This window comes from Chanodichthys erythropterus, chromosome 5, assembly GCF_024489055.1.
Source record: "Chanodichthys erythropterus isolate Z2021 chromosome 5, ASM2448905v1, whole genome shotgun sequence".
Classification (NCBI taxonomy): Eukaryota; Metazoa; Chordata; class Actinopteri; order Cypriniformes; family Xenocyprididae; genus Chanodichthys; species Chanodichthys erythropterus.
Genome location: NC_090225.1, coordinates 18473373 through 18500215, shown reverse-complemented (window position 1 = coordinate 18500215; position 26843 = coordinate 18473373). Strand labels below are relative to the sequence as shown.

Sequence of the window (26843 nt, the reverse complement as noted above, 5' to 3'; positions counted from 1 at the left end):
AGGATGAAGCCAAGTGTGACAGTTATGGAAGACAAATAAATAAATAAAAATACATATTACTTAAAACAGATAAATGATTTCTGGTGCAAATCCATGGCTAAATCTGCTATAGGATGAGTACACAACTTTCTATTTGCTGTCTTGTGCTCTATTTATCAATATAATTGAACAATTTTACACACTTTGGCAACATGAAAATCACCTTATCTAATAAATTGTGCGTTGATACCAGTTATATTTAATTTTAAAGGCTAATTTCCACAACTGACACAACAGCATCAAAAATTCCTGCCCTTGAATGCCTCGAGGTTAAACGCAGTGTCCAAGAACCTCTTCAGCTCAGTCAGATGAGTGAATTTGTTTCCTGTGGCAGGGGCTGCAGCAGGGTCACGGCCAACATACCTAAAATTGATTGAATATTTTGAATTTGGTGCGTTTAAGTTTGTTTAGGTTACAACGAACATTTAGCTTAAAAAGAGACTCACCATATTGGATTCTTATGGTGCACTGTGAGGAAACGTGGCCTTATGTAGTCATAGTAGCCCATGTTCTTGTGCTCTTCTTGACACCATATGAGTTCAGCGTTGCTGTACTTCTCAACCTCAGCCTTGATGAGGTCAAAAGGGAATGGTGATATCTAAGAGGAAAGAATGTATTTGATTGTGAATAAAGCAATTTTTTGCAGTGCCATTATACTTATAATCAAGAAACAATAATGGCAACCTGCTCCAATCTGACAATTGCAACATCCTCCTCCAGCTGAAGCTGTTTTCTCTCTTTTGCCAGCTCATAGTACACTTTTCCAGTGCAGAAGATGACCCTTTTGACTTTTTTGGGGTTTTTCGATGCAGGACTTTCATCTGGAATTATCCTCAAGAATTTTGTTCCTGCAAAATAGATAAAGTAGGTACAGCCACATGTTATTGCTAAAAGCTGGACAGAGCTCGATACAATGATTCTGTGCCAGAAATTTGTACCTGTGATCATCTCATCAAAACTGGAACGGGCCTCTGGCAGCCTCAATAAAGATTTTGGTGTGAAAATGATAAGCTGAATAAAAATATGAAAATGCGGTCAGTCAAATAAAGACAAACTGTATTTGCATTTAGAAACTTCTGAAACTTCAATCTAGGCCAGGGAATGCAAAAATAGTAGAACACAGCTGTGAAATCAAGCAAAACAGTAAATTAAGAGCACTTTCATACAAAACAAACAATATCATCCCCAGACGCTCACAGTTTAATTTACTCAGGAAGAGATTTTCTCATGCTCCACAAACCTCTACATTTCTCTGCAACAGGGAATCACTTTAAACAGTGGCACAGAAGAAAAAGAGGGTTGGGGTGTACATCAAACTTTCACATTAAAGTTAAGTCTATCTACCATCACAGCAGCTGTGATATAGCTCAAGTCTATCTAAGTATATAACACCAAATGTGCATTCTAATAAGTCATTGATATATAGCCTATATATATTGACAGAACAATGAATCCACAAAATACATTGAAAAATGATATTGTACCGAGTCTGACACATAGAAAGGAAAAAAGGTTGGTCTTACTGGCTTCCTGAATGGTAACAAGATTTGCCTTCTAAGAACATGGAAGTAGCTGGCAGGTGTTGAACAATTGACCACGATCCAATTACAGTCATAGAGCTGCTGGACCTCAAAGTCTCCAGTGTATTCCTTAGATGAAGTAAATAAAACACAGCTCATTAAAATGACCAATTAATATCATGTAAAAAACAAAAAACTAATATGTGTCACAGCAAAAACATAATAATTCTGTGATATTTCAGTAGATGTCCTTTCATTTAAAATACTAAACATAATTCATATTATATAAGAATACAAGATAGCACAAAGTTAGTGTCACCCATGAATTTTACTTATGAATTGGCAAATGACGACTTCTGCAGGAACAGGGCAATTATGAATTGATTTTACTTTTGGATGGTTCAGTCAATAGCCCTGTTGATCATGTATTGTAAATACAGATCATGGTTGTGATTAGTACCATTCATGTCTCCTGAATGTTTTTACCTATTATGCCCTGCCACTGGGACCGACATACTGCTAGACTAACAAAGAAAGCAGTATTAACAAGAACTATATTAAGCATTAAACAAATTGGCAATCAGTGCAGTGAATCCATTTATAAACTACCTGTGGCCATCAGCATGAGGCATGACCGGAAAGGCCACTTACCGGATAGCGATCAGGGTCATCCTTGCTCATCTGCAGGAAGCGTTCAGGCCGTGCTGACGAGTGCTCCGGGCCCTGCTCATTAGTGCAAACACACCAGTGCTAATGAGAGTAGGTCTATCAAATGCCACACTAAGCTAAAGAATTATAACCTCATTAAATGGCTCAGACCAAACTTGAGTCATCATTATTGATTCTAGTTCAGCTTTTCTGCTTTTGAGTAAAGAAGATTTTAACCTGTGTTTTATCCTTGCAGGAAATTAGATTCAGTGATCAATAAGACTGCTATGATCTACATAACTGACTCTAAAAATAACACTTGCTTTGCTTATATTGTCTAATGGGGCAAAAGCAGAAGTTAAAGGTGCCCTAGAATTAAAAATTGAATTTATTTTGGCATAGTTAAATAACAAGAGTTCAGTACATGGAAAAGACATACAGTGAGTTTCAAACTCCATTGTTTCCTCCTTCTTATATAAATCTAATTTGTTTAAAAGACCTCCGAAGAACAGGCGAATCTCAACATAACACCAACTGTTACGTAACAGTCGGGGTGTACGCCCCCAATATTTGCATATGCCAGCCCACGATTGAGGCATTACACAAGGGCAGAACGTCTGGATGTGCACTGCTGAATAATCAGACTAGGTAAGCAAGCAAGGAAAACAGCGAAAAATGGCAGATGGAGCAATAATAACTGACATGCTTCATGATAACATGATATTTTTAGTGATATTTGTAAACTGTCTTTCTAAATGATTCGTTAGCATGTTGCTAATGTACTGTTTAATGTGGTTTTAAATGTGGTTAAAGTTACCATTGTTTCTTACTGTATTCACGGAGACAAGAGCCGTCATTATTTTCATTTTTAAACACTTGCAGTCTGTATAATTCATAAACACAACTTCATTCTTTATAGATCTCTCCAACAGTGTAGTGTTAGCCAGTTAGCCATGGAGCATAGCCTCAAACTCATTCAATATCAAATGTAAACACCCAAATAAATACAATACTCACACAATCTTAACACTTTGTAAAGATCCATTTTGAGGGTTATATTAGCTGTGTAAACTTTGTTTATGCTGTGATAGAGTCGAGAGCTCGGGAGGGGGCGGGGAGCGCGCGATTTAAAGGGGCCGCAATCTGAAATTGGCTCGTTTCTAATTATGCCCCAAAATAGGCAGTTAAAAAAATGAATTTAAAAAAATCTATGGGGTATTTTGAGCTGAAACTTCACAGACACATTCAGGGGACACCTTAGACTCTTTTAAAAAAAGTTCTAGGGCACCTTTAAATAATATGATATTTATGCTGCTGTCTTGTGTGTTTTAAATTACATATGCAAGTGGAACAGATACTTGCTTTGCATCTTTTATGTTTACCAACATACAAGAGTTACACTTTATTTCCATAGTCCACTTCACACAGTCTACTAACTATAAGCAGTCACACTTTAGATTAGGGTCCAATTCTCACTATTAACTAACTACGACTTTTGCCTCAAACTCCTAATTACTGCTTATAAGATAGTTAAGTTTAGGTATTGGGTGGGATTAAGGGATGTAGAATATGATCATGCAGAAAAAAAGCATTAATGTGTCCCTATTATACCTTTTTTAAGGTTCCTAATATTGTTTTGGGAGTCTCCTACAACAAGGTTTACATGCATGCAAGGTCAAAAAAAAAAAAAACACTTTAGTTTTCTCCTAATATACATTTAATTTCACCTCAGTTCTCAATCATTCGTAAACGATTTGTTAGAAGCAGTTCAAAGGATCAGTTTCTCTAAACCCCTCCTTTCCGTGAGCCTACACTGCTCTGATTGGTCAGATGGCCCAATTTTTTGTGATTATGTAAGCAGTTATGTAAGCGAACCTGGCCCGCAGCTATGTTGTAAACTGCCATGTTAGCCAAGCACAAACGTAAATAGCTGATAATGCATTACACTTTGTAAACAAAAGTCATGCTCCATCCTTGATCATTACTCCAAGGCATAAGACAGATAAGCTGCAATAATCGACACATTTTTAGACAATATTGGACCCACATCTGAATAGCAGAACTACGGAAATGCGAGTCAGCCGGAGACATACATACTAGTGTGTGTGTTACACAACATATCATACAAAACTACAAATTTTTTTTTTACAATCACTAGAAAATATAAACATTAATAAGTGGGTGGGCAATATGCTAATATTTCGTTGTGACGTCACAATGAAACGGCTTGGGATTCGTTTTACAAATGACTCATTAATTGACTCGGAGTCGACTCTTACATTTGAGAGACAATAACTTTATATATGGTGCACTTTCAGATTTAAAACTTTGCAGGATATTTTTATTCACTTAGAGCTATGTTACACACTAGATGAAATCCATAATAGGGGCACTTTAATATGTGCTATACAAGTACTAATAAACAGACAATATCCTAGTAATATGCATGCTAATGAGCAACTAGTTAATAGTGGGAATTGGACCCTAAACTAAAGTGTTACCCTTTAAGTAACTTTGCAACCAAATCTCCTTAATTTGCAAACTACATGTCAACTAACTCTCATTAGAGAGTTAGTAGAGATCGTTAGGTAGTAGAATAAGATTACATGTAGTTGCAAAGTTACTTGTAGCAAAAAGTTACTTGTAGCAAAGTCCCTTTAAAGGAAAGTTGTTCACTCGGCGGCCATATTTGCAATGCCTCCAGGCAGCTCGGGCATCCAAGACCAAGTCCTATCTATTTGAACGGGGGAATCCTGAAAACCAAAACTGCTTGGCGAACTTACAATTAAATAACATTTCAAATCAGCAACAAAATCTGACATGAACCGTCCGATAAATGTTGTTTCTTGAGCTCAAAAGTGTTTAAAAAGCTTTTCAGGCTAGATGAGCCAATGTGCAAGTGCAGTCATAAGCATGAGTCTCAGGTTTTTATGGGAACCAGAGCTTCTAACGGCAGCTGCAGTGACGTAATGACTATACCAATCAACGACTGGCTCATTTACTTAGAAGGCGAGACGTACAGTATTCCGCCATATTCCGTCTTTCTATATCTATAGTCTTTGCTTGTAGTCAGTAGAATGTCTGTTGGGAGACCATCAAAATAAAGTGGTAACAGATACTATTAGACAGTCCACTAATACTCTAATGACTGGTAGTTGATATGTAGTTGTAAAGTTACTTATAGTTAGTAGAATGTCTAAAGTGGACTATCAGAATAAAGTGTTACCCATGCAAGTTTTTCCATGTAATATTATGCCACTTATATTATGTAATATAGAATAAGGCATGCCATCAGCAAACTCACCATTCCCTCCATCCCATGGGGCAACAGTAAAACGATGCCATTGTGACGGACCCACTTGGCCTGGCCAGCAGAGATGAACTGGTCTATGATGCACTGGGCTGTGTTGTGGAAGTCGCCAAACTGAGCCTCCCAGCACACCAAGGCATTAGGACTAGCCATTGCAAAACCAAGCTCAAAACCTAATCAAAATCAACATGTGTCAGAATACTTTGGACATAAAAAATACTGTATAAAGGATTCTGAGTATGGTTTTTGCAAGGGGATGTGTTGGGAGAAAACAGCTTGTTCTGTAGGCTACAGGCTGCTCATTTCTGGAGGTAATTTTATCAGAAACAGGGAAAACCTTTGATGGTTTAAATTTCTGTACACTCTGATTGATAACCAGATGCAAATTGAGCACAGGTGGTTCTCTTACCCAAAACCCCATATTCAGACAGGGAGCTGTTGCACACTGTATAGAGAGCCTGGTTCTGCCACAGGTGGTTCATCGGAACGCAGAAGCGCTTATCAACCTCCTGATCATGCAAGACGTGGTGACGGTGACTGAAAAGATGAGCTCACAAATTCAAGAACCACTAAACAGGGCAACAACAACAACAAAAAGATAACTAATGCTTGATTTCTTATATATATTTATAAAATTCAATGTAAAAGTTTAATGTAATCTCAGTTTCAAGGTCAATAAGATTTTTATTAATTTATTGTTTAAGACATTAATCCTTTTATTCAGCAAGGATGCATTAAATTCATCAAACGTGAAGGTAAAGACTTTTACATTGTTACAAAAGATTTCTATTTCAAACTGTTCTTTTGAACTTTCTATTCATCAAAGAATCATGAAAAAACAGACCATGATTTAAAAAATATTAAGCAGCACAACTGTTTTCAACACTGATAACAGTAAAATATGTTTCTTGAGCACCAAATCAGCATATTAGAATGATTTCTGAAGGATCATGTGACACTGAAGACTGGAGTAATAATGCTGAAAATTCAGCTCTGTAATCACAGGAATAAATGCATTTTAAAATAATATAAAATAATTATTGGTAAAAACATTATTACTGTTTTTACTATATTTTTGATCAAATTCAGCCTTGGGTTAGCATAAGATTACAAAAATCTTTTGAATTTATGTAAAATAGAATAAAACCAACTGACACCTAGATTCTGTAAGCTTAAGAAATGCCATTTTAAGGAACATTTTCATAAGCTGTAATGTCAAACCTTAGAAAAGAGGCACTCTAACTCTTTATATCCTATCAGTGTGAGAGATCATGGACAGCAGTGGATTTGAGACAGGAGATGTGATATGTTTTGCTGGCTTACTCTGATGCGATGTTCAAACCAGCCATCAGACCCAGTGCGATTAGACAATCTTTAAAGTCCTTTAAATATCACAGTAATGATGTCCTGTACAGGCCGTTCCGACTTACAATGAGTATATAGACATTACATAACATTTATTATTAACCATGTATTTCCCTAACAAATCACATTTGACAAACATGGGCTCTTTTCTTAGATAATGTTGTAAAATGGAGAATGTAACCACAAGGAATGTGTTCAGGGTAATTGGGGTCTGTATGCTCTGCTCATTTAATCACAAATGTAAATCAAAAGTGGCTCTTTAAACTAAAGTGTTCTGTCCCTGTGGGTTAGCTCTGGAAAAACAGAGAATCTGGGGAGTAAACAGTGCATCAGCTGTGTGTTGGTTTCATCAATCAAGGGACCAGAGCACAGTACTCAGTGCATTCCCAAACACAGAAGACTGAATCAATTACTCATAGCCATTAACTCCCTGAGTAACAAGCAGAACCAGCAGACTGGAGCACACCAATATGTTCACTCCCAGAGCCTTTGCATGAGGAAAAAAAGAATATATGCACCAGCAGACAATCTACTTTGATAAAAAGGTTCATAACACACAGAAGCTACTTTGTTGACGTCTTTCCAGTCGAATCTTCCAGTCATTATGTTCTAAGCAAAGCATAAAACTGTCCATTGAAGCCCATTGAGAGAAAATGTAGAATCAAAAACTGTAAAGTGAACCAGTAAATAATGCCATTTGTGGTTTGATAAATTAAGTTGCGACGAGGTCTTGGAGTTTCATTGATGTGTAGACTATTTCAAACAAACCTGGCAGCCAAAATTTCTTGCACAACGAACAAACGTGGGAGTATGTGTTTGTCCTGCTGTAGGGTGACATAAAACGGGTTTCCTTCAGAAGCAGTACCGTGACGGCACCATGTGGGTGTCTCTCTGCCACTCCCAGAGGACTCTATCTGTGTGCGACAATCTGACGTCATTTGTCAATGTGTTGACATTTTAGTTTTAATGGAGCCATAAGGCAGAAAATATATACTCGGCTATTTTTAGTGACAGAAATCTTGTCAGTTAAAGACTACAAAGCGGCTATGAAAAAGTGGCCTGATTAGAAAATATATGACAACAACTTATGGCCCCCCACAACTGCATGTGCTGAACTTCCAATTTTTGTGTCCTCCATAAATCATAAAACAGAACAAAATGGAGCTGCCACAGTAGTTTCCAATGGAAATGGACTGAATGTCTTACCTAAATGTTCCTCTTTCCACATCTTGTCCACTGAGTCTCACGTGAATACCATCCTTCAGCAAAGAGCCAAAGGCCATGTACTCTGCCAGGGCCCAGTCCACCGTGCGTTTTGCAACCATATCCGCTCGGCCTCGAAGGATACGTGACAAGCCTGAATTAACACAGATATAGAACTTGTAGAAAGTCATAAACTTGTACCTTTTGTTGTGTGACTTGTTGTAAACACAATTTCCTAGAAAAGGAAAGTTTGTCAAGACCGACTTTAATGTTAGCCCTGTTTGATAGATAGAGCTAGACAGTAAAAGTTTTCATCGGAAGTCAATAGGATTTTTCTCTGCCCAAGAGAAAAGTTTAGAACAGACTGAACATCTGTCGAGTTTGGTGAATGTAACTTTAAAAAGTGTTAGGGTTACATATACAGGTTACATTAAAAAAACTAAAGTTTTAGCTTTGTCAAACCAACATTAAGTCTGCTGCATTTTTATTCACACACAGAAAATCTAGAACTTTTTTCATGTTAATTCATATTCAACAGTAAAACAGTTCATAAAATAGCAAACCCATCAGAGTAGCCTGGTTTTTCATACACAATATCCCATTGGAATAAAGCATTCTGTGTCAGAAATACGCTTGCTGGTGAGATGGTTTGATACTCTGAGGTAGTTGTGCTTAGAGGCAGGCAATAAGCAGAGTTTAGCTGGAGGGCTATTGTAGTTAGGGTGATTTAGCAGAATTTAAGGCTGCCAGATTGGAGTCGGCTCTTTAAGTGCAATGGTCCCATAGTGCAACTCCATCAATCCACTACAGCTCCCATGCGTCCACTGCTCAGAGAAAGAAAATTATGACCCGTGAGGAGCAATGAGACATTCCTATATCAGAAGTGTAAGGATCATCTGTCAGAACTTTGCTGATGTTCCACACCATTACCACCATGATCCTGCAATGCTTTGATGTCAGTTTCCAGTGTTTTGTCCCTAGTGATAAAGCTTAACAGTATATACAGTTGGATATAATCTAGTTGATGAACTGACTGCTAGTAAACAGCCTCTGGGACTCCACAGCAATAATTAAAGTGATAGTTCAAGCAAGTCATAATTTTGTCAACTCTCTTGTCTTTTTGAAACCTGAATTACTTACTTTCTTGTATTCTGTGGAATACAAAAGTCAATAGTGATTACAAACTGTCAAGCAAAAGATTTACAGTGATTTTCTTTTGTGGCATTCAACACTGCCACAAAAAGACTGAATGAAATGCTTACCAATCAAAATACCTGAAACTCACCACTATGAATGGCAAAGTCCTTTAGAGGGACTGAACTGGCTATAGCACCAATGTGCCCGAGCATCTCTTCGCTTAGTCCAGTGGGAGGGCAGCTCATGCTCTTTGGCTCTCCATCTGGTTTGAAGAAGTCTTAAACAAAACAGAGCACATATAACCACCAATAGGGTCTGAATCCATGGCTCTCAATCAGGGGACTGGGGCTCATTAGGAGCCAATTTTCAAGGGGGCCTAAAGATGACTTAAAATAATTTAAAATAAGACAAAACAAGCCTTAAAATCAGCTAAAACACCTCATATATTTCTTATTTTAATTCACCCCCTCAAGAACCATTTGTTTTACAGGATTTCCACAGTCTTGGAAAACCTGGATAATATGATGTGATTTCTAGACCTGGAAAAGTCACAAGTTATCTTAAAATGCCATGGTAATTTATATAAAGAACAAACATTTTATTAGTTATTCCAAGCTCTAAAATATTTTGTTGAGTAGAAATACTGAATTTAAAAAAAATTCTTATACTTAAAGGGTTAGTTCACCCAAAAATGAAAATTTTGTCACATGATTTCAGTAAACGAGGCTTCATTTACGCAATCTGAACCAAACAAAAGCTTCGAAGCTTCATGAAGTAGTGTTTTGAAATCGCCCATCACTAGGTATTTTTGAAAAGTCGTTATTTAGTTTTTTGGCGCACAAAACGTATTCTTGTCACTTTATAATATTAAGATTAACTACTATAGTCACATGAACTGTTTTAAATAAATAGTTTTTTTTTATCAAAAATATCTTAATTTGTGTTCCGAAAGATGAACGAAGGTCTGAGGGTGAGTAATGAATGACATTATATTCATTTTTGGGTGAACTAACCTTTTAATGCTTATCCAATACATCACAAATGACTGGAAAATTCATTGGTTAAAAAGAGTGGGAACTCTGAAGAACATTCAACTTCTAAATCTTCTGAAATGTAACTATTTTAGATTTAATTTAAATTTTTTAGTTACTATTGTAATTTACAAAAACTAGGAGTGCTCATAGATTAAAACAAGTTTTAAAGTTGGACTAAGGACTTTTGAATATTGTTGTGCACACTGGAGGGCCTTAGAGGTTGAGAAACACTCGTCTAAATCAATCTTATATTTTCACTGAAACATCTAGCATATATAAAGTCCTCAAAATGTACCTGGCCACGGAGAGTCAAGCCAGTGGCGGATGTGTAGGATCTTCTCATCTTTAGAGCTGGTATACGCCTCCTCACAGATCTTGTCATATTTAGCAACCTCCTCCTGAAAACAATTCACAGTACAGCGCTAGCCCGCCATCCACTATATTCATCAAAAACCCAGACACATGACACATTTGTGACAAATTATTAATTAATGATTCATGGCACCTATGTGCTACGGCGTAGAGAAAACAGCAAGATTCCAGTCACAATTTATTCTCTAAGTGAAATCCCCAGAGCTATGTCAGCGAGTGAAGAGTGACAGGGATGCAGTTGTAAATAAAACGAGCTGTCGCCGGGCGAGACAAGGTGTCAGCTATCCGCACTGGAGGGATGGTTTGGTCCGACGATTGTGGTTTCTACGGCGACACAAATCTGAGGGTGGTTGGGAGGGGAGGGGTGCCTAGTTTTGAGCCCAGGGAATGAGAGCCTGGGTCATCGGGTGAAGTATGAAACGTGTCATAGCCAGAGCGAAAAGACATTGGCTGAGAATCTGAACACAGCCTCCATCAATTGTCAGGAAACAATATACAAACGGCACAGGAAACCTATCACTCCCTAATAGGCCAGGAAAACAACAGCTGTGGAAAAGATGCTTTAGATGAGTTAAAGAGGTCAATTAGGGTGACCTGTGGGAGGAACAACAGCAGGTGGATATTTCCACATTACATAATGACACAATAATGAGATTTCCATAGAGGGAGACACAAACCTCAAACTCTTGCAGTGTTACAACTCCCTCAGAGATGAGCTTGTCGGCATACTTCTTCAGCACATGTTCTTGTTTGCGGATCTGTTTGTACATGAGGGGTTGAGTGAACATGGGCTCATCCATCTCATTATGTCCAAACCGCCGGTAACACACCTATAAAACACATCACCAATGTCAATTTACATGTGAAAAGACACAAGTTCAGTCTCATTAATCCAAACAACTTCTACTGTTGTATAAAAAACACACTATTACCAGTGTCTACTTCAGATCTGATGTCTATCCCATTTTCAAATCTTGCCATTCTTTTCTACATCTTTATCAGTTAGAAATATAAAGGTTATTTAATATATTTCAGATATAGTTTCAATTGGTTTAATTCTCAGGTAAGTATTCAAATAAATTTCCTCAGTGTTCAAAATAAGTCGTGAGGCTATGCCACTCGGGATCTCATGTATTCTTAGCTAATGGCCACATAGCTTTCCCTTTCCGAAGTGCCATTCAACGGCACAAAAATTGCAGTTTCTCAGTGTTGACACTTTTCAGACAGGCTGTCAATCTGATTATTAAGAGCTATTAACACAAAGAAATATTACTTCAACCATTAAGTTTTAAGTCCACACCACAACGATATCATTGGAAATTGGAATCACTTTCAGAGCAATTTTTTCCCAGCAGACAAATGATAAAGACACTGAAAGAAAATAAAAATCCTTCCTATTTTAAAATTACTTAGAATACTCATAAAGTGTAGTTAACATTAAAGTTATCGTTATAGTTTATTTGTAGTGTGAACTGGTCTTTAGTACTGAGGACATTTCAGTAAGATTTTCAGCAGGTTACATTGTTACAATAAGAGACAATGTAACGGTTGAATCATTAATTCAACCGTTTTGTTCAAAAACTCCAATTCATTCAATAATGTTTCATTAAGAGCGAGTCATTGTTTTGTTCACTCAACCGATTTGTTCAAAAACACTGATTCATTCACAAAAGAAACAACACTACTGTATTGCTCGGGATGTGCAACGGTTGATCATGCTTTAGCTTAGTCTATTTTTGTTCTGCTAACAAAATTAGTTACAAAACAAAGTAACTGGCAATATTTTCTAATGAAAGTTTAAGTGACCACAAAAACCTTTTCCCCTGCCAAAAATTCAGATTTCTTTTTAAACATTGACATAATCTGATGTGTTTTTTAATTATACATTTTTTAAATATATGTCCATAGCCCCCCTGCAATACCTTCACAGTCCCCTGGTTGAAACCCCTAAGTGTAATAGAAAAGATTGTGATTCTGAAACAAGAAAAATGGATCTTGTGTATTCAAGCATTATAGCAGTCCTAACAAGTGATTTATCTTAAAGTTCAATGATATTTTAATGATATTTATGACGTGTCTTCACAGTATTTACCAGGTCAATCACCACATCCTTGTTGAAAGTGCTTCTCCATTCTGCCGCAACCTTGCACACATACATCACAGCCTCTGGGTCATCAGCGTTGACATGGAAGATGGGTGCATTGACCACACGGGCCACGTCCGTTGGGTAGGGAGAGGACCGTGCCATTCGGGGATCTGTGGTAAATCCAATCTGGCAACATCAGATAACACTCATAAATCTACAACATACTGAAAGGTCAGGGGTTAAGGTTTTGCAGGAGGCTACACCTCAAGTCGATTGTAATAGGAAAATCTGATGTTAACCTGATTATTGACCACAACATGGATGGTGCCATAAGTAGTATATGAAGGCAGTTCACTGAGATGGAAGGTTTCATATACGACTCCCTGACCCGCAAATGCAGCATCACCATGTATGAGAATGGACATCACCTGCAAACAAAGGAATTAAAAATGCTGTTATTGGTTTACATTCATCCAACATGCCAAATGATGAGCCATTATACAGCAGGAGAAAGCGGAATATATGGTTATGTCTTGCATTGGTCCATCTTTAAAGATAATCTGAAGATAGAAGTACAACCCTCCTTCCTTCAGTGTCTCCTCTGTAGAACTGCTCTGCCTTAGTCTTGCCCTGGACGACAGGATCTACCGCCTCTAAGTGAGAGGGGTTAGCCATCAGAGACAATGTGATATTCTTATCCGTTTCTCTGTTGATCCGTTCATGGTACATCCCCAAGTGATACTTCACGTCTCCTGAACCCTGGAGTGGATTAAAGTGTGAAATGTATATCAGAAGCACAATAGACAAGATCCAATATGACAAAAGCATCTTTCATCATATGAAATCATATTACCTCATCCGCAGCCTCAAGTTTGGGATCAAACTGACAGAATATCTGATCCAAATCTTTGCGAACTACATTGGCCAGGACGTTCAGTCGGCCCCTGTGTGAGTGAAAGGTTGTGTTGTTATTGCTGGGGTGGATTCATAAAAGCAGTGTGAGATTGAATGGAGCAAGTTTTCAAGGTACCTGTGAGGCATTCCCATAATTACACTCTCTATACCAGCTTCGCTGGACTTGTCAATAATCATCTTCAGGGCAGGGATAAGGACCTCACAGCCTTCCAAACCAAAGCGTTTCTCTGAAGACCATTTGCGAGCAAGAAAGTCTTCAAACCTGGAACATTGAATCGTTACCATAGAACATTCTTTCACTGTAAGCTTTATTTTGCTAAATTAAAAAGAAATAAAATGCAATTATATATGTAATATATAATATATATGTATAAATTATATATATATATATATATATATATATATATATATATATATATATATATATATATATATATATATGTATATATGTATATATATAATTATATATATCATTGCAATTATAAAAATGCAATTATATATATATATATATATATATCACACACAGACAACCATGACTTCCCAAAATGTGGTTTATGCAAGGAAAAATAAGTCTCTAATAAAGAACAAAGAAAACAACACCCAGTACATTATTTTAAGGATATGCACCGTGTTGAGCGAACCAGCCTGGCCAGCAAGGTCCTCTTCTGTCTGTCAGAAAATGTCATGATTCCAGGAGTTTCAAACTTCTGCCGGATCCATTGGCACTGCTCCATATTGTTGATAAACATGAATTCCACTCCAGTATGTCCACAGTATGATGTCTGGAAAATTCCAAGCAAATTTAGTTTACCCTTTCATTTATTAACGCATTCATTTTTGAAGTATAATTAAACATCATCATAATATAAATGATGAGCTTGTCATATTTACCCAAATTACATCCTTTCAGAATAGCTAGTGAATGTCATATCTGAATCAATCCAGTCACAAAACCAGCTAATGAGAAATGAGGAAGGAGTGTTTCTTCTCAAATACTGGGTGATATCACAGTAATCCAGCATCTACCCACCTCAAGTCTGTGTATGATTTCTCTCAGTGGGAGTGTGCTTTCATTTCCCCCAATAAATGTGGTTAGTGGCAACTGAAATGATTTATCGAGATCAGATTCTTCCAAGCCGTACGACCCTAAAGATTAAAGAGGAAAAGCTTATTAAAGCAAAAATGGCAACATAAATATACTGTAATGAAATGTAATAAGACCCCCACAATGTTCCTTTTTAAAACAAATACTATGATTTATAGTGAAGTAAAGATGTGTCTATACTTCACTACTTTACTTAAAACATTTATTTTAGAATACCATTATTCATTACACACACACAAAACAAACTTAAAGTATACATCACAGTAATGGTTTGTTTCGAATCTGACATAACTATAAGAATAAGAATGACTTGCAGTTGAGTGCAGCAGTCAGTTGTGAACTAATGAGTGAATCTGATTTAAACAACAGGACTGTTTCGTGAATCTTTTCATTCATGACTCATTAAAAAGAACCGGCTCAAAAGAGTCATCATTGGTGATCATTTGTTTTGTGTGCATGTATTCATGTTAACACTGAATAAGCAGAGAAAAACAGCTCCTTCGTGATCAACCATATAAAGACAGACAAAAAGCTTTCTAGATTTTAAATTATTGAAGCACATCTTTATTTTTGACACATTTTCAACCATTTTAGTCACAGCCCTGGAGCCCTGATATGTCAAACCTAACTAACATCATTACCAATTTCATGGTTAGCTACACCCGTAAACGGTGGAAGAAAACCATGCAATGCAGGCAATCATAGTAGTTTGCAAATGCATCCTGTAGATAACACTGGGGTCTATCAGTAAGACTGTGTCTCCTCAAGAGAGGAACACACACAAGAGGAGACAGGTGCAAATGTAATTAAAGCCACAGTACAGATAAAGAGGAAAGATGCATCATACCGAAATTAAGAGCCTTCTGGTCCAATACACGCCCTCATTAGCTGCACGAAGGCTTTAGAAAAAGCTATGACAAAACCTGACCTGACCGACGCATTGAAAGAGTAGTGAGGTAAAAGAGGCATGTTTTGAGAGGTCTTCTCACTGGCTATTACTCTCTCTTTTTCGATCTGTTGTGAGAACATGTGCTACATCCTTCTACTCTGGCGACACTAAAGGCAATAGGACCCGACAGGAGCAAAGGGGAAGATTTATGGGCCTTTATCTCAGATAACATTAACCTGTGCTTGCGATTGAGTCTGGGGCATAGCTCTGCCTTCCAGCCCCTGTCGCTGTCTGAGACTGGGGAATCTGTAATGGCCAAATGAGGAATTGTTTGCTGACCACTTACACGACTACAGCGCCTAAAAGCAGACACATCCCCGCTCTCTCTCCCCCTTTCCATTAATCAGGTACTATGAGTCACCAAATAACCAAAACGCAAGCACTGGTACTGGCAGTGTTACTAAACTTCATTACAATAATCTTGATCCTTATATAACATGAAGCGCTATCAGCTCTGATTATGAGGTTGGGGAAGCAACTTCCAATGGTCTTCGGAAGCCCTGAGCTAAAATGAAAAGACTGATCTAAAAGATTGTACACATGCAGGAACATCTCAGAAACAGCACGGCAATGGGTTTTATTGGCTGAGAATGCACATATTTAATGGTTGATATTTTGCATTTTAATTATATGGGACTCACAATTTGTCATTTGATGAATGGTCTAATAACTGGAAGTCCTCACTTTGCAATGAAAGAGTTTTTTCAGTCAGCTCCAACAATCTAATTTTCCTTTCATAATTAAAAAGGAGATGTATGCAGCGGATGGGTGCAGCTTTGTTGCTACAGTGACGTATAAACACAGTGGCTGGGGTTGGCAAGGTCAGCCACCAATTACATTACACGGCTCCAGTAGCTTGAGCTGGCTTGTAAAGCAAGCAAGAACTGTAGCGCTGACGTTAGACAAAATAAACAATAAAGATTCAAAGTACGTTTATATAAAATAAAAGGTGAAAAGATATTTTAAAGATACTTTTTCAAAAGCCTGAAGTCTGTGGGTCAATGACATATACTGTAAGAGTGTCCATGATAAAAAAAAAATATCTAGTTTAAAACACGTTCAAGTTCTTAGAAATAAACTCTTTGTATATTTATGTTGGTTTTATATGATTAAAAAAAAGAAAAGACTTTCAAGAGAACTTTCAATTATTAAAGTATCAATAAATTAAAGTAATTTACAAATGTCATTTAAAATATTTTATAACAAATACTACACTGTAAAAAAAATCCCAGTAAAATTTACGGTAAAAAAACGGCAGCTGTGGTTGCCAGAACTTTACCGTAAAAAACACAGTAGCAACGTAAAAAAAAAAATCTCTGTTAAATTTACGGTAAAATAATGTATTTAATTAACTGATATAATGTTAATTTACCAACCTAATGAAGTACTAATATCTGTTTTGTACCTTTATAATACACTGACAGTCACCAAACACAGTGGTGATAAGAGTCACATGATGAATCAAAGTTCATCACAAGCAGATTTCCACAAGCTGAGAAGGACAATACTAATATAAAGAAGGTGCACACAGTGTCATTCACACACACACTAAACGCCATCATGGTAACATGCATGAAATTTTAAAAATGCAATAAACATTAATTTAACAACATTAGATGTAACATAAAACCCTAATGTACATAACTGATTAGAAAAAAATGAGAAAAACTAAGAACAGAGTTATTTCAACGAAAATATATCAAATGAGAAGTGTCACGCAGGGAAATGTGGGAATGTCAATTTACGTTTTTTCACTGTAAATTTTACAATGAATTGTTATTTTTTACTTCCAAAAACTGTGAATTTAATGGTATTTTACTGTAAAATTACATTAAATGTACCATTAGATCTATTACAGTTATTCACCGTGTATAGTACGGAAACTTTCTGTAAACCAATTGACAGTTTTTCACCGCAGCATTTTTACAGTCTTTTACTGTTAAAATCAATTTATTGATCTTGAAACGCAGTAATGAGGGTCTGCCTCTATATTTAGTATATAATCATTTATAAGTGATATATAATTGTTAACAAGGGCTGGAAGTGAAAAACTTATTTTCAGATGTGCATAATTATTAAGCATTAAGATTAAGTTTGAGAAGATAAGATATTAACTGCAAAAGACTTTAAAAATTAAGGTGAAGAATTAGGTGCAAAACCAGGAACCCCTTTGTCCGCAGCAACACCATTTTCCAGAGTCTTCAGAAGTAAAAGGTGTCAGGTTCTCAGAGACTTTGCTAAGGTTAAGAATCCTGAAACACGACCCCCACTTTATAAGAATCTCAAGCTCAAGTGTTGTGAAATACATGATGGCTTTAAAAGGCTTTATAGACAGATTGGTTGAGAGTGACTCTTGAGGGACCAGCACCAATTCCTTTTGTACCACTGTTAGAAGAATTTATCTTCCAGAATCTGGCAGTACATTTTGGGAGTTCATTTTAAGTCCATCTCCTACCCTGAAAGGTCTGTCTTGGTCATTGTTAGTAGCAGCTCACACCATGACTTCCTCGCCACTGTTGTCTGGTGCTGGTGCCTCAAGAGTCACTCTCAATCTATCTGTCCATAAAACTTTCAAAATGTTTCAGGATTCCTTGCCTTAGCAAAGTCTCTGAGAACCCCACACCTTGTACTTCTAGAGACCCCAGGTAGTTTGCAGTTCTGGAAAATGGTGGCACTGGAGACTGAGAATTAAGGTGAGGAATTAAGTGTGAAACCACCAGAAACTTCTTTTGCAGTTAACATGCATCTTGTCTTCTCAACCTGTTTTTTGTGACCATGCAATGAGGGTTTCTTGTCCATTCTTCTCATGGGCATTCAATAATTTCTGACTCTTCAGTGCAAGTTAAATCTCTTTTTTGGCCTATTTTACATGTAAAAGAAAACCTGCTTAATAATTATGCATAATACAACAGTCTGGGAATGTGGTTTGGAATTGGTAAAATGTGCTTGAAAAAAATTCTAAAAAATAATAATGAATGATTATTCCAAAATTCTTGATTTTTTCAACTTTTATTTTTCTTGAGGCTTTTTCTTCATCAGTACAGTATCAGGACAGGTCTTTATGCCCATCAAAAATAAAATAGGCCTACAGTTTACAATATAAATACAAATAAATTACATTTTATACAGACATAAAATGTCAATGACAATGCCTATTCAAGTCACTATATATATAAATTGCATTTTTAATGACTGGACAAAAAAATGACAGTCATGTCATTAAGTCTCTAAAATACAATGTATTTAACAGTAATTATGAGTTTCTATTCAAAGAGAAGTGTATTACTCAGCAGCTGCAGTATTAAATGATGGTGAGGGGGAGGCTAAGGATACAGAGAATAATAACAAAAAAAACACTCATAAGGATGAGCCCCAAGCAAGGAACTAAGTCAGCATTTATCAAATGTCTTCAGAACAAAGATCCTTCTTTAAGTAGGACAGGGAAAGGAAGTGAGTGTTTATAAGAATCATAAAGTTAAATTTTTAGTGGGAAATATGCTAAATGTATATAATCTTACCAAGCTTGTCAATTGACGTGATCAAATCTGAGGGAACAAAGGAATCCAGGTCGGCAGTAAGGATGCCAAGAGGGTCCAGCCTGGCCACATGGTGACCACGTACCTAAAAAGTAAAACGCAATGATTGAATGTGATTTGCTCTCTCCATACCAAAAGAAAAAGCATGATAGAACCAGAAGCAAGACTGAGCCAGCAAGTAACTAGGGGATATGTGACCCACACAAATATGAACCAGCGTGTCACATGACTAACAAATCTCATAAGGATTCACAATAAGTTAAACATACAATCCCAACAGGCTGGCAACAGGAGATGGAAAGAAAATGCTGGATTTGCCAAAAGACAGAATTTAATAAATCCCTATGATACTTCATCTAATTAATTAGAGGAAACAGGGAAAATGTTACCACCTGTTTTGATTCAAGCAATCTCTTTGATATTTTCATTTTCAAAAGGGAAAAAAAGCTAGTCTAATTAGGTTTGAATTAATCATGTGATTTGCATAACTACACAGGGACACTCTAAAATGTATGGATGTACAGGCGCGTCTTTGATTTGTTGCAGTCCAGTGCCAGTGAATATCATTGGATTAATTTATAAAAATAATTAATTGTGTATTGGATTCTCTCAACTGATATCCCCTAAAATTCTGCATTTATAATAGTCCTTTACGATTGTTGCTTGTCAGACTGTACGTTCATGATCCTTATGTCACACTGTGGGATCTCAGCTGTCATATATGTCAGGCTGTACGGCGTAAGACGTGTTAAAAACGGACGCACGCATGAAAACTTGTCCGGAGTTTTACATTATCAACCCATACACATTCGGTGACTGTGAATGGACTGAAATGGTGGCTAACAAAGACATCTCTACCGTTAATTTTGATAAAGGCTTGTCTTGAAAAACGAAGACAATTTGACATTCTTTGTAGAAGTCGCACTGCAGGACTGTGTGCCAAATCTTCTGACACTGCCAGAATTTCATCTGAGGTAAAATTTGATTGCAACGGTCTTTAATTGGCTATCGGTGAAAGCCAGGGACACACTTAACGATTGTAAGACCTATTATGAATGTAATTTGATACTTACGACTGATCGTGCCCAAATGTGCCGAGTCAGAGCCAGCTGCGTTCAGTCGGTGTTTACAGTTGGTGTTTGAATTCCGTTTTAGTATTTAAATCTGCTTCGGTCGAAGGAAAGTCTTTGTGTGTTGAGCTCAGTCTTAGAATGTTTCAGCTAGTCGTTAAAGGTGCTAAAGAGGATCTTTTTGTCGACTGAGAAAACCAAAGACTGTTACTGAGTTTTTGAAATGAGCGCATGCGTAAGAACAACCCCCCTCCTTTCAAGGGAACGCCTCCCAAAACTCGTGCACGAGTATTGGAACACTAGTGTTTACCACTGGCATTTGCGGATTCATTATGTCGGACTCACCGCAGGTAACTCATAATCTGTAGTTGTTATTCCTGTGTCCGGACAAAAACATCGCATGCAGCGCCTGTGGAGTGTGGAAAGTTACTGGAGCGCGCAGCCGCGCTCGTTTCTCACAAGGAACGTCACGGCAGTGATTGACAAGCCAGAGGGCCAATCGTTTACGCAATGATCGCGTAAACGATTGGCTGACGTTTTTAAGGCCCTACCTCATGCACAGATGATGTATATTAATATTATTCCTTTCAGTGCACCTAATAAATAGTCTTTTATAAGTTAGTAAAGACAGTTTCAAGTAATATTGCAAAAATGTATAAAACAAAACATCCTCTTTAGCACCTTTTAAAGGCCCGTTCACACCAAGAATGGTAACTACGAAGATAATGATAACTATATTAGCATCCACACAAACGTTCAAGCTCTTTTTTTTCAAACATTACATTTATAATTATCATTATAGTTCTCTTTCTTGATGTGAGCTGGCCTTAAACCAGAGCTACTTACTTACCTGATAGGCTCTGATAAGAGTGTGGACTGCCAAATGATCCTCCACCACCTTCTCTGACATAGCAGGTGTCTGAGACTGGCCTCTTCCCTGGAGCAGTGTAGACAGACGCTTCTCTCCAGACTCCTCTGAACTGCTGGCTTGGGCATTACGGAAGTATGCATCCCAAGACTGTTGCAAAAATAACAACATATTTCAAAAGGTCAAATATTCTTATTTATTAGTTCTTATTTAGTAGGTCTGGTTTTCACAGACAGAACTTAGACTATAAGCCAGAAGTAGGCCTTATCTTTAATAAACATGCCTTAGAAAGAAAAAAAAAAACATTACTGGTGTGCACCTTGAGACAAAACAATGGCACTGACATATTTTAAGAGATGTCAGTGCAAGTTGCTTTCAGTTAAAACAGCTCAAACATGCTTTTTAGTCAGTGACTAGGCTTAATACTTGTCTGTGAAACCAGGCACTTGTGTTCCATGCAAGAAAAATTACATGAGGGTGATTAAAGGATTAGTTCACTTTCAAATTAAAATTTCCTGATAATTTACTCACCCCCATGTCATCCAAGATGTTCATGTCTTTCTTTCCTCAGTCAAAAAGAAATTAAGGTTTTTGATGAAAACATTCCAGGATTTTTCTCCATATAGTGGACTTCAATGGAGCCCAAACGGTTGAAGGTCAAAATATACAGTTTACAGCGATCCCAGACGAGAAATAAGGGTCTTATCTAAGGAAACCATCGCTCATTTTCTAAAAATCTTTTTTAAAAATTATGTGTTTTAACCACAAATGCTCATCTTGAACTAGCTCTCTTCTTCTTCTCTATTAGAATTCCAGCAGTGTAGACACTGCTAAGTGTATTACTGCCCTCCACAGGTCAAAATTAACTAAATTGTCATATACAATATGCTAGTGAAAGTATATAACAATTAGTTCAAACTTTAACCTGTGGAGGGCAGTAAAACACTTAGCAGTGTCTACACTGCCGGAATTCTAATAGAGAAGAAGAGAGCTAGTTCAAGATCAGCATTTATGGTGATATAAAAACGTATATAATTTTATTTATTTTTTTAGAAAATGAGTGATGGTTTCTCTAGATAAGACCCTTATTACTCATCTGGGATCGTGTAGAACGTTTTGAAGCTGCAATGAAACTGTAATTTTGACCTTTAACTGTTTGGGCTCCATTGAAGTCCTGGAATGTTTTCATCAAAAACCTTAATTTCTTTTCGACTGAAGAAAGAAAGACATGAACATCTTGGATGACATGGGGGTGAGTAAATTATCAGGAAATTTTATTTGAAAGTGAACTAATCCTTTAAATGATCACCAAGATTATGGGTTTGATTCTCAAAAAATGCATGGACTGATCAAACGTATACCTTGAATGCAAAAAAAAAAATAATAATAATAAAGACAAAAACACACAACAAAATTACTTTAAAATTAAAATAAAATGTTATTATAGACAAAATATTGCAAAATATGACAAAAACAACAAAATATTTACAAAATATTAAACTCATAATGTGATAATAACACTGATGTAAATGTGAAAGTATAAAATGTACAGATTTGGAATGTAACCAAGTATATTGCAGTGCTCTGTGCTCTTATATTAATAGAAAGCACACTGGGTTTCTGAACTGGGACAGAGTTCGAGTGTCTTTAGTAGATGTTCACTGCACCTCATGAACATTTTTGTGATCCTCCAGCCAAGCGTAGTACATCTCCACGACATAGCTAGAGCTGCAGGCCGCCAATGAAGGCTCAGGAGCCCCGCTTGAACAGTTACGACGTGGGTCAAAAACTCGCCTTCCTGTCCCCACGTGCCCCCTCATCCATTGGCTACTGCTTCTTAGAGCACCAGCCAGGGACCTTAGCTGACTCATGTCTGCAAACCTTCATAAATAGGAAACAGCAAGGTATTAGAGATATTATGGCAGAATTAATCAACGATTATCTGTTCTTGGAAGTTCCTGAGAATGTTTTAAACATTTTTTTTAAATTAGAAAAATTAATGTTTGAGTGATTTAACACTGAAAACACCTACTTTTACCAACAATCTAGTTGGTGCTGATCTAACCGCTCTGTTATGATGTTCACCAACGTGTTTTGGCTAGTTAAGCCAGTCGATAAGTATGGTCCCTCAATTAAAGATGGTCAAACAATGTGATCTTTCTGGTTGTGCCAGTTGTGTGGTTGTTGTGGGGTGACTCGCTTAATGTAGACTAATAAAAATCTCATTTGAGTGTATTTTTATGATAGGCTATTTTCCAAAAGTCCAGTGTATTAGCTACTTTACAAGTAAAACTTCATTTATTAAAAAGGGCACCTTTAAAAATATTATCGTTGATGCAGCAAGTGTTCTTGTGGATTGTCATAACCACACTGCGCAGTTAAAACGCTCTATTATATCTGTTATAAAACATCAGAGCTTCAATGGGCTTTTAAATAGAGCACGTCCTTCATCTCCATCTATTCAATGACAAATTGATTTGAACGACGTAAAATCCCGCTGCCAAAATCACTTCCAATACGTTTATGCGATGCAAATATATGAGCAAACAGTCGTAAAGGCGCATCGATTGGGCGATTGGTTACAGCTGTTACCCATCTAGGTTATATGTTTCCATTTGCTCGACACACGCGACGGCGTCCACGTAGCTTCATCTCTACGTCATACCAAATAAATTTCACCTTGAGCTGCGTGTAGATGAAGATGGTCCGGTTGAGTTCAGAAGCAGTCTGTCTGTCGTGATTCAGGCTGGAGTTTCTTTTCTGTCCTATAATCTCTCCAACGTCAAATCCGTCTCATAATCCGCATGCACGTGCTGAATGCGGCGCTGCAGTTGGTCACTTTGAGCTCTAAACTGCAACATCTAAAATGACAGCAGGTTTAGAGTACCTTTATGTATAATTTATTTTAGGTTTTATCTTTGTACAGTTTTGATATCATACTGTATATTACGTTGCCAGGAAACAAGGCTACTACTTCACACCTATGGGCAAATATCCATCTCGCTACAATTGCATTAATGGACACAGTAAATAATGCATGATAAAGCACGTGTGCTGTGCTGCGCTGCCTATGAAAAGACTCTGGTAGGGATCAGATATAACCTACCTGCATGTCAGTTGGGCACAAATCAGGGGCGTCACTAGGCCCTTTTTAGTGGGGCTTCAGCCCCCCTAAACTTCTGCCCAGCCCCCCTAAAAAAATATTTGATACTAAATGTTTGATCGCTTCAGTCCCCTTTAAAAAAACTCATTTGAAACGGCGGCAAGCTGCGTCAAGTTTGGGCTCCTCCCCTTATCTGAGTCTGCTTGGATTTAGCGCATTTTTCAATCTGCAGGGGCGCCGAGCAGAGCGAACATCAGAGAGCACAAGGTGTGTGTCGTGTGTGCGTGCATTTATTGATAGATTGCTAATGCTATGATATTATATCTGCATCGGTGCAGTTCTTTGTCATAAATGCATTGCAGTTTACATAATGTAATTGTGATTAACACCCATGAAAACATACTTTAGATTCAGAAAACGATCATGATTTATTTTAATTTACTTTTTACAATTACAGACATATTATAATGTATTTTGACATTACATTATGCAGCCATACACAGAGATGACACGCATCATTGTCTGAAAGCACTAGATGGCCCAGAGAGAGAATGTGGAGTTATTTTGTTTTGTATTATTAAATATAGTTTTGTATTAAGTAATAATGAATCAGGAGGAGTGTCATGATAAATAAGAGTAAGCATGGAGTAAAGGGATTTTTAATTTTCTTGATTTATACCATTTATACTAGATTTGTACTTGATTTATAGAAGTGGCAAATTGATAATTCATGTTGTTATTTTTAATAAATAGAAATAAATATAGAACAGATTAATCATATTGCCAATAGACAATTACATTAATACATGGTTTGTCTATATTCTTAATGAATATTAGCTGGTTAGTTAAAATACTTAAAATGACATAAATTTTCATGGGGTGACTTTATGAATATCCAACCGTATTGTTGATTATAAAAGCTAAAAAGCTAAAAAAACTAAAATAATTTATATTTCATTGTAGATGGATATACGACATTTTTTCTTGTCATGCGGGAGTAGGTCTGCAAATGAGCAACAGTCAGTCAAATAATATTTTTTTAATCATACCCTTATTGGGGGCAGAGCCCCCCTAAAATCAAAATCCTAGAATCGCCCCTGGCACAAATCAAAATTTAATTGAGAATGCCTTTGAAATTGCTGAATATGAATGGCAGATTATATTCCAATAAACACATGGGATATTTTCAGACACATTAGATGATTGATGTTTGAAATTATGTATATTACACAATTATATTTTATACAATGTATTTTTATAGTTGACAAATTAAAAACTGTCACAATTAGGCTATAGGGCTGGGTGACTCATTCACTCAGCTCAAATCAAATTCATGCTGAAGACACATGTTTGACAATGAAACTGAAACCTGGTTTTAGACCACAATAATTTATGGTGTAGGGCCTCCTTTTGCAGCCAATACAGCATCAATTTGTCTTGGGAATGACAGATACAAGTCCCTCACAGTGGCCAGAGGGATTTTGAGCCATTCCTCATCCAGAACAGTGGCCAGGTCACTATGTGATGCTTGGGAAGGAAATGTTTTTTGACTTGCTCCTCCAAAATACCCCAAAGTGGTTCAAAAATATTTAGATCTGGTGACTGTGCAGGCCACGGGAGATGTTCAACTTCACTTTCAGGTTCATCAAACCATTCTGTCACAAGTCTTGCTGTGTAATGGGGCATTATCATGCTAATACTGTACACTGCACCCCCTTCAGGGTACAATGCTTGAACCATTAGATGCACATGGTCCTCCAAAATGGCTTGATAGTCCTTGGCAGTGATGTGCCCATCAAGCACAGTAGGGAATGCCATATTGCAGCCCAAAGCAACACTGATGAACCCCTGTGCTTTACTCTGGGCAGGCAACAGTCTGGGTATTAAGCCTTTTTGGGGCTTTTCCACACTGCAACTTTTACAGATGTGGGAAAGACAGCGAAGGTGGACTCATCAGAGAACAATACATGTTTCACATTGTCCACAGACCACAGCACAGATTTGCACGATTTGCACGATTTGCACCAATGAAACCCAAATTTGGCATTGGCACAAATGACCAAATGATTGGCTATGGCAGCCCGACCATGAATATTGAGCTCCCGAAAAACAGTTTTAGTGGAAACAGGAGAGTTGAGGTAAGGTCTACACATTTAATCAGCTTTGAGTTGGACAGCTGTGGTTTTTGTTTTTTTGATACAATTCTGGTTAGTACCTGAACATCCCTTTCAGACAGCTTCCTCTTGACACTTACTCCAGTCGTATGTGATTCTTTCTAGGTGGTTGTATGCCGACATTGCTCTGGATATCGTGGCTCTCGATACACCACAAAGACTTGTTGTCCTGGTCTCAGAGCCAGTGAGATGCACACCAACAATTCGTCATCTTTTGTCCGATTTTGTCCCTTGCCTCTGTCTCCCATTATGTTGTGTGGATTGCAATATTTTACGTACAGTTGTGCAATTGCTCCAGTAGCCCCTCACTGCAGAACACATGAGATCCAGGAGGCGGAGACAGGTAGATTAAGGGATATGTAAAGTGGGAGGAGTTGGATCTGTTCTGCAGTTAGAACGAATGACGAAC

General features: G+C 37.3%; 1 protein-coding gene across 4 annotated transcripts; it reads right to left on the bottom strand.

The window, feature by feature from the left end:
- ogdhl (oxoglutarate dehydrogenase L) lies at window positions 1–23028 on the bottom strand. 4 transcript variants are annotated; one of them, XM_067385295.1, is made up of 22 exons: window positions 22825–23028; window positions 21140–21307; window positions 19202–19304; window positions 14660–14775; window positions 14257–14411; window positions 13745–13891; window positions 13568–13658; window positions 13294–13473; window positions 13014–13142; window positions 12721–12900; window positions 11300–11458; window positions 10552–10648; window positions 9371–9499; window positions 8089–8239; window positions 5927–6054; window positions 5512–5690; window positions 2211–2282; window positions 1563–1688; window positions 978–1050; window positions 724–887; window positions 486–637; window positions 1–402 (listed from the first exon to the last, which is right to left on the bottom strand). In XM_067385295.1, the coding sequence occupies exons 1-22, from the start codon at window positions 23026–23028 to the stop codon at window positions 279–281; spliced, it is 3027 nt and encodes a 1008-aa protein (XP_067241396.1). In that variant the 3' UTR covers window positions 1–278. The 4 variants fall into 4 exon arrangements, with proteins under 4 accessions (XP_067241396.1, XP_067241394.1, XP_067241395.1 ...); XM_067385293.1 differs by having other exon boundaries at window positions 1563–1675; window positions 2195–2282; window positions 10552–10654; window positions 11306–11458; XM_067385294.1 differs by having other exon boundaries at window positions 10552–10654; window positions 11306–11458.
- Window positions 23029–26843: the final 3815 nt, after the last annotated feature.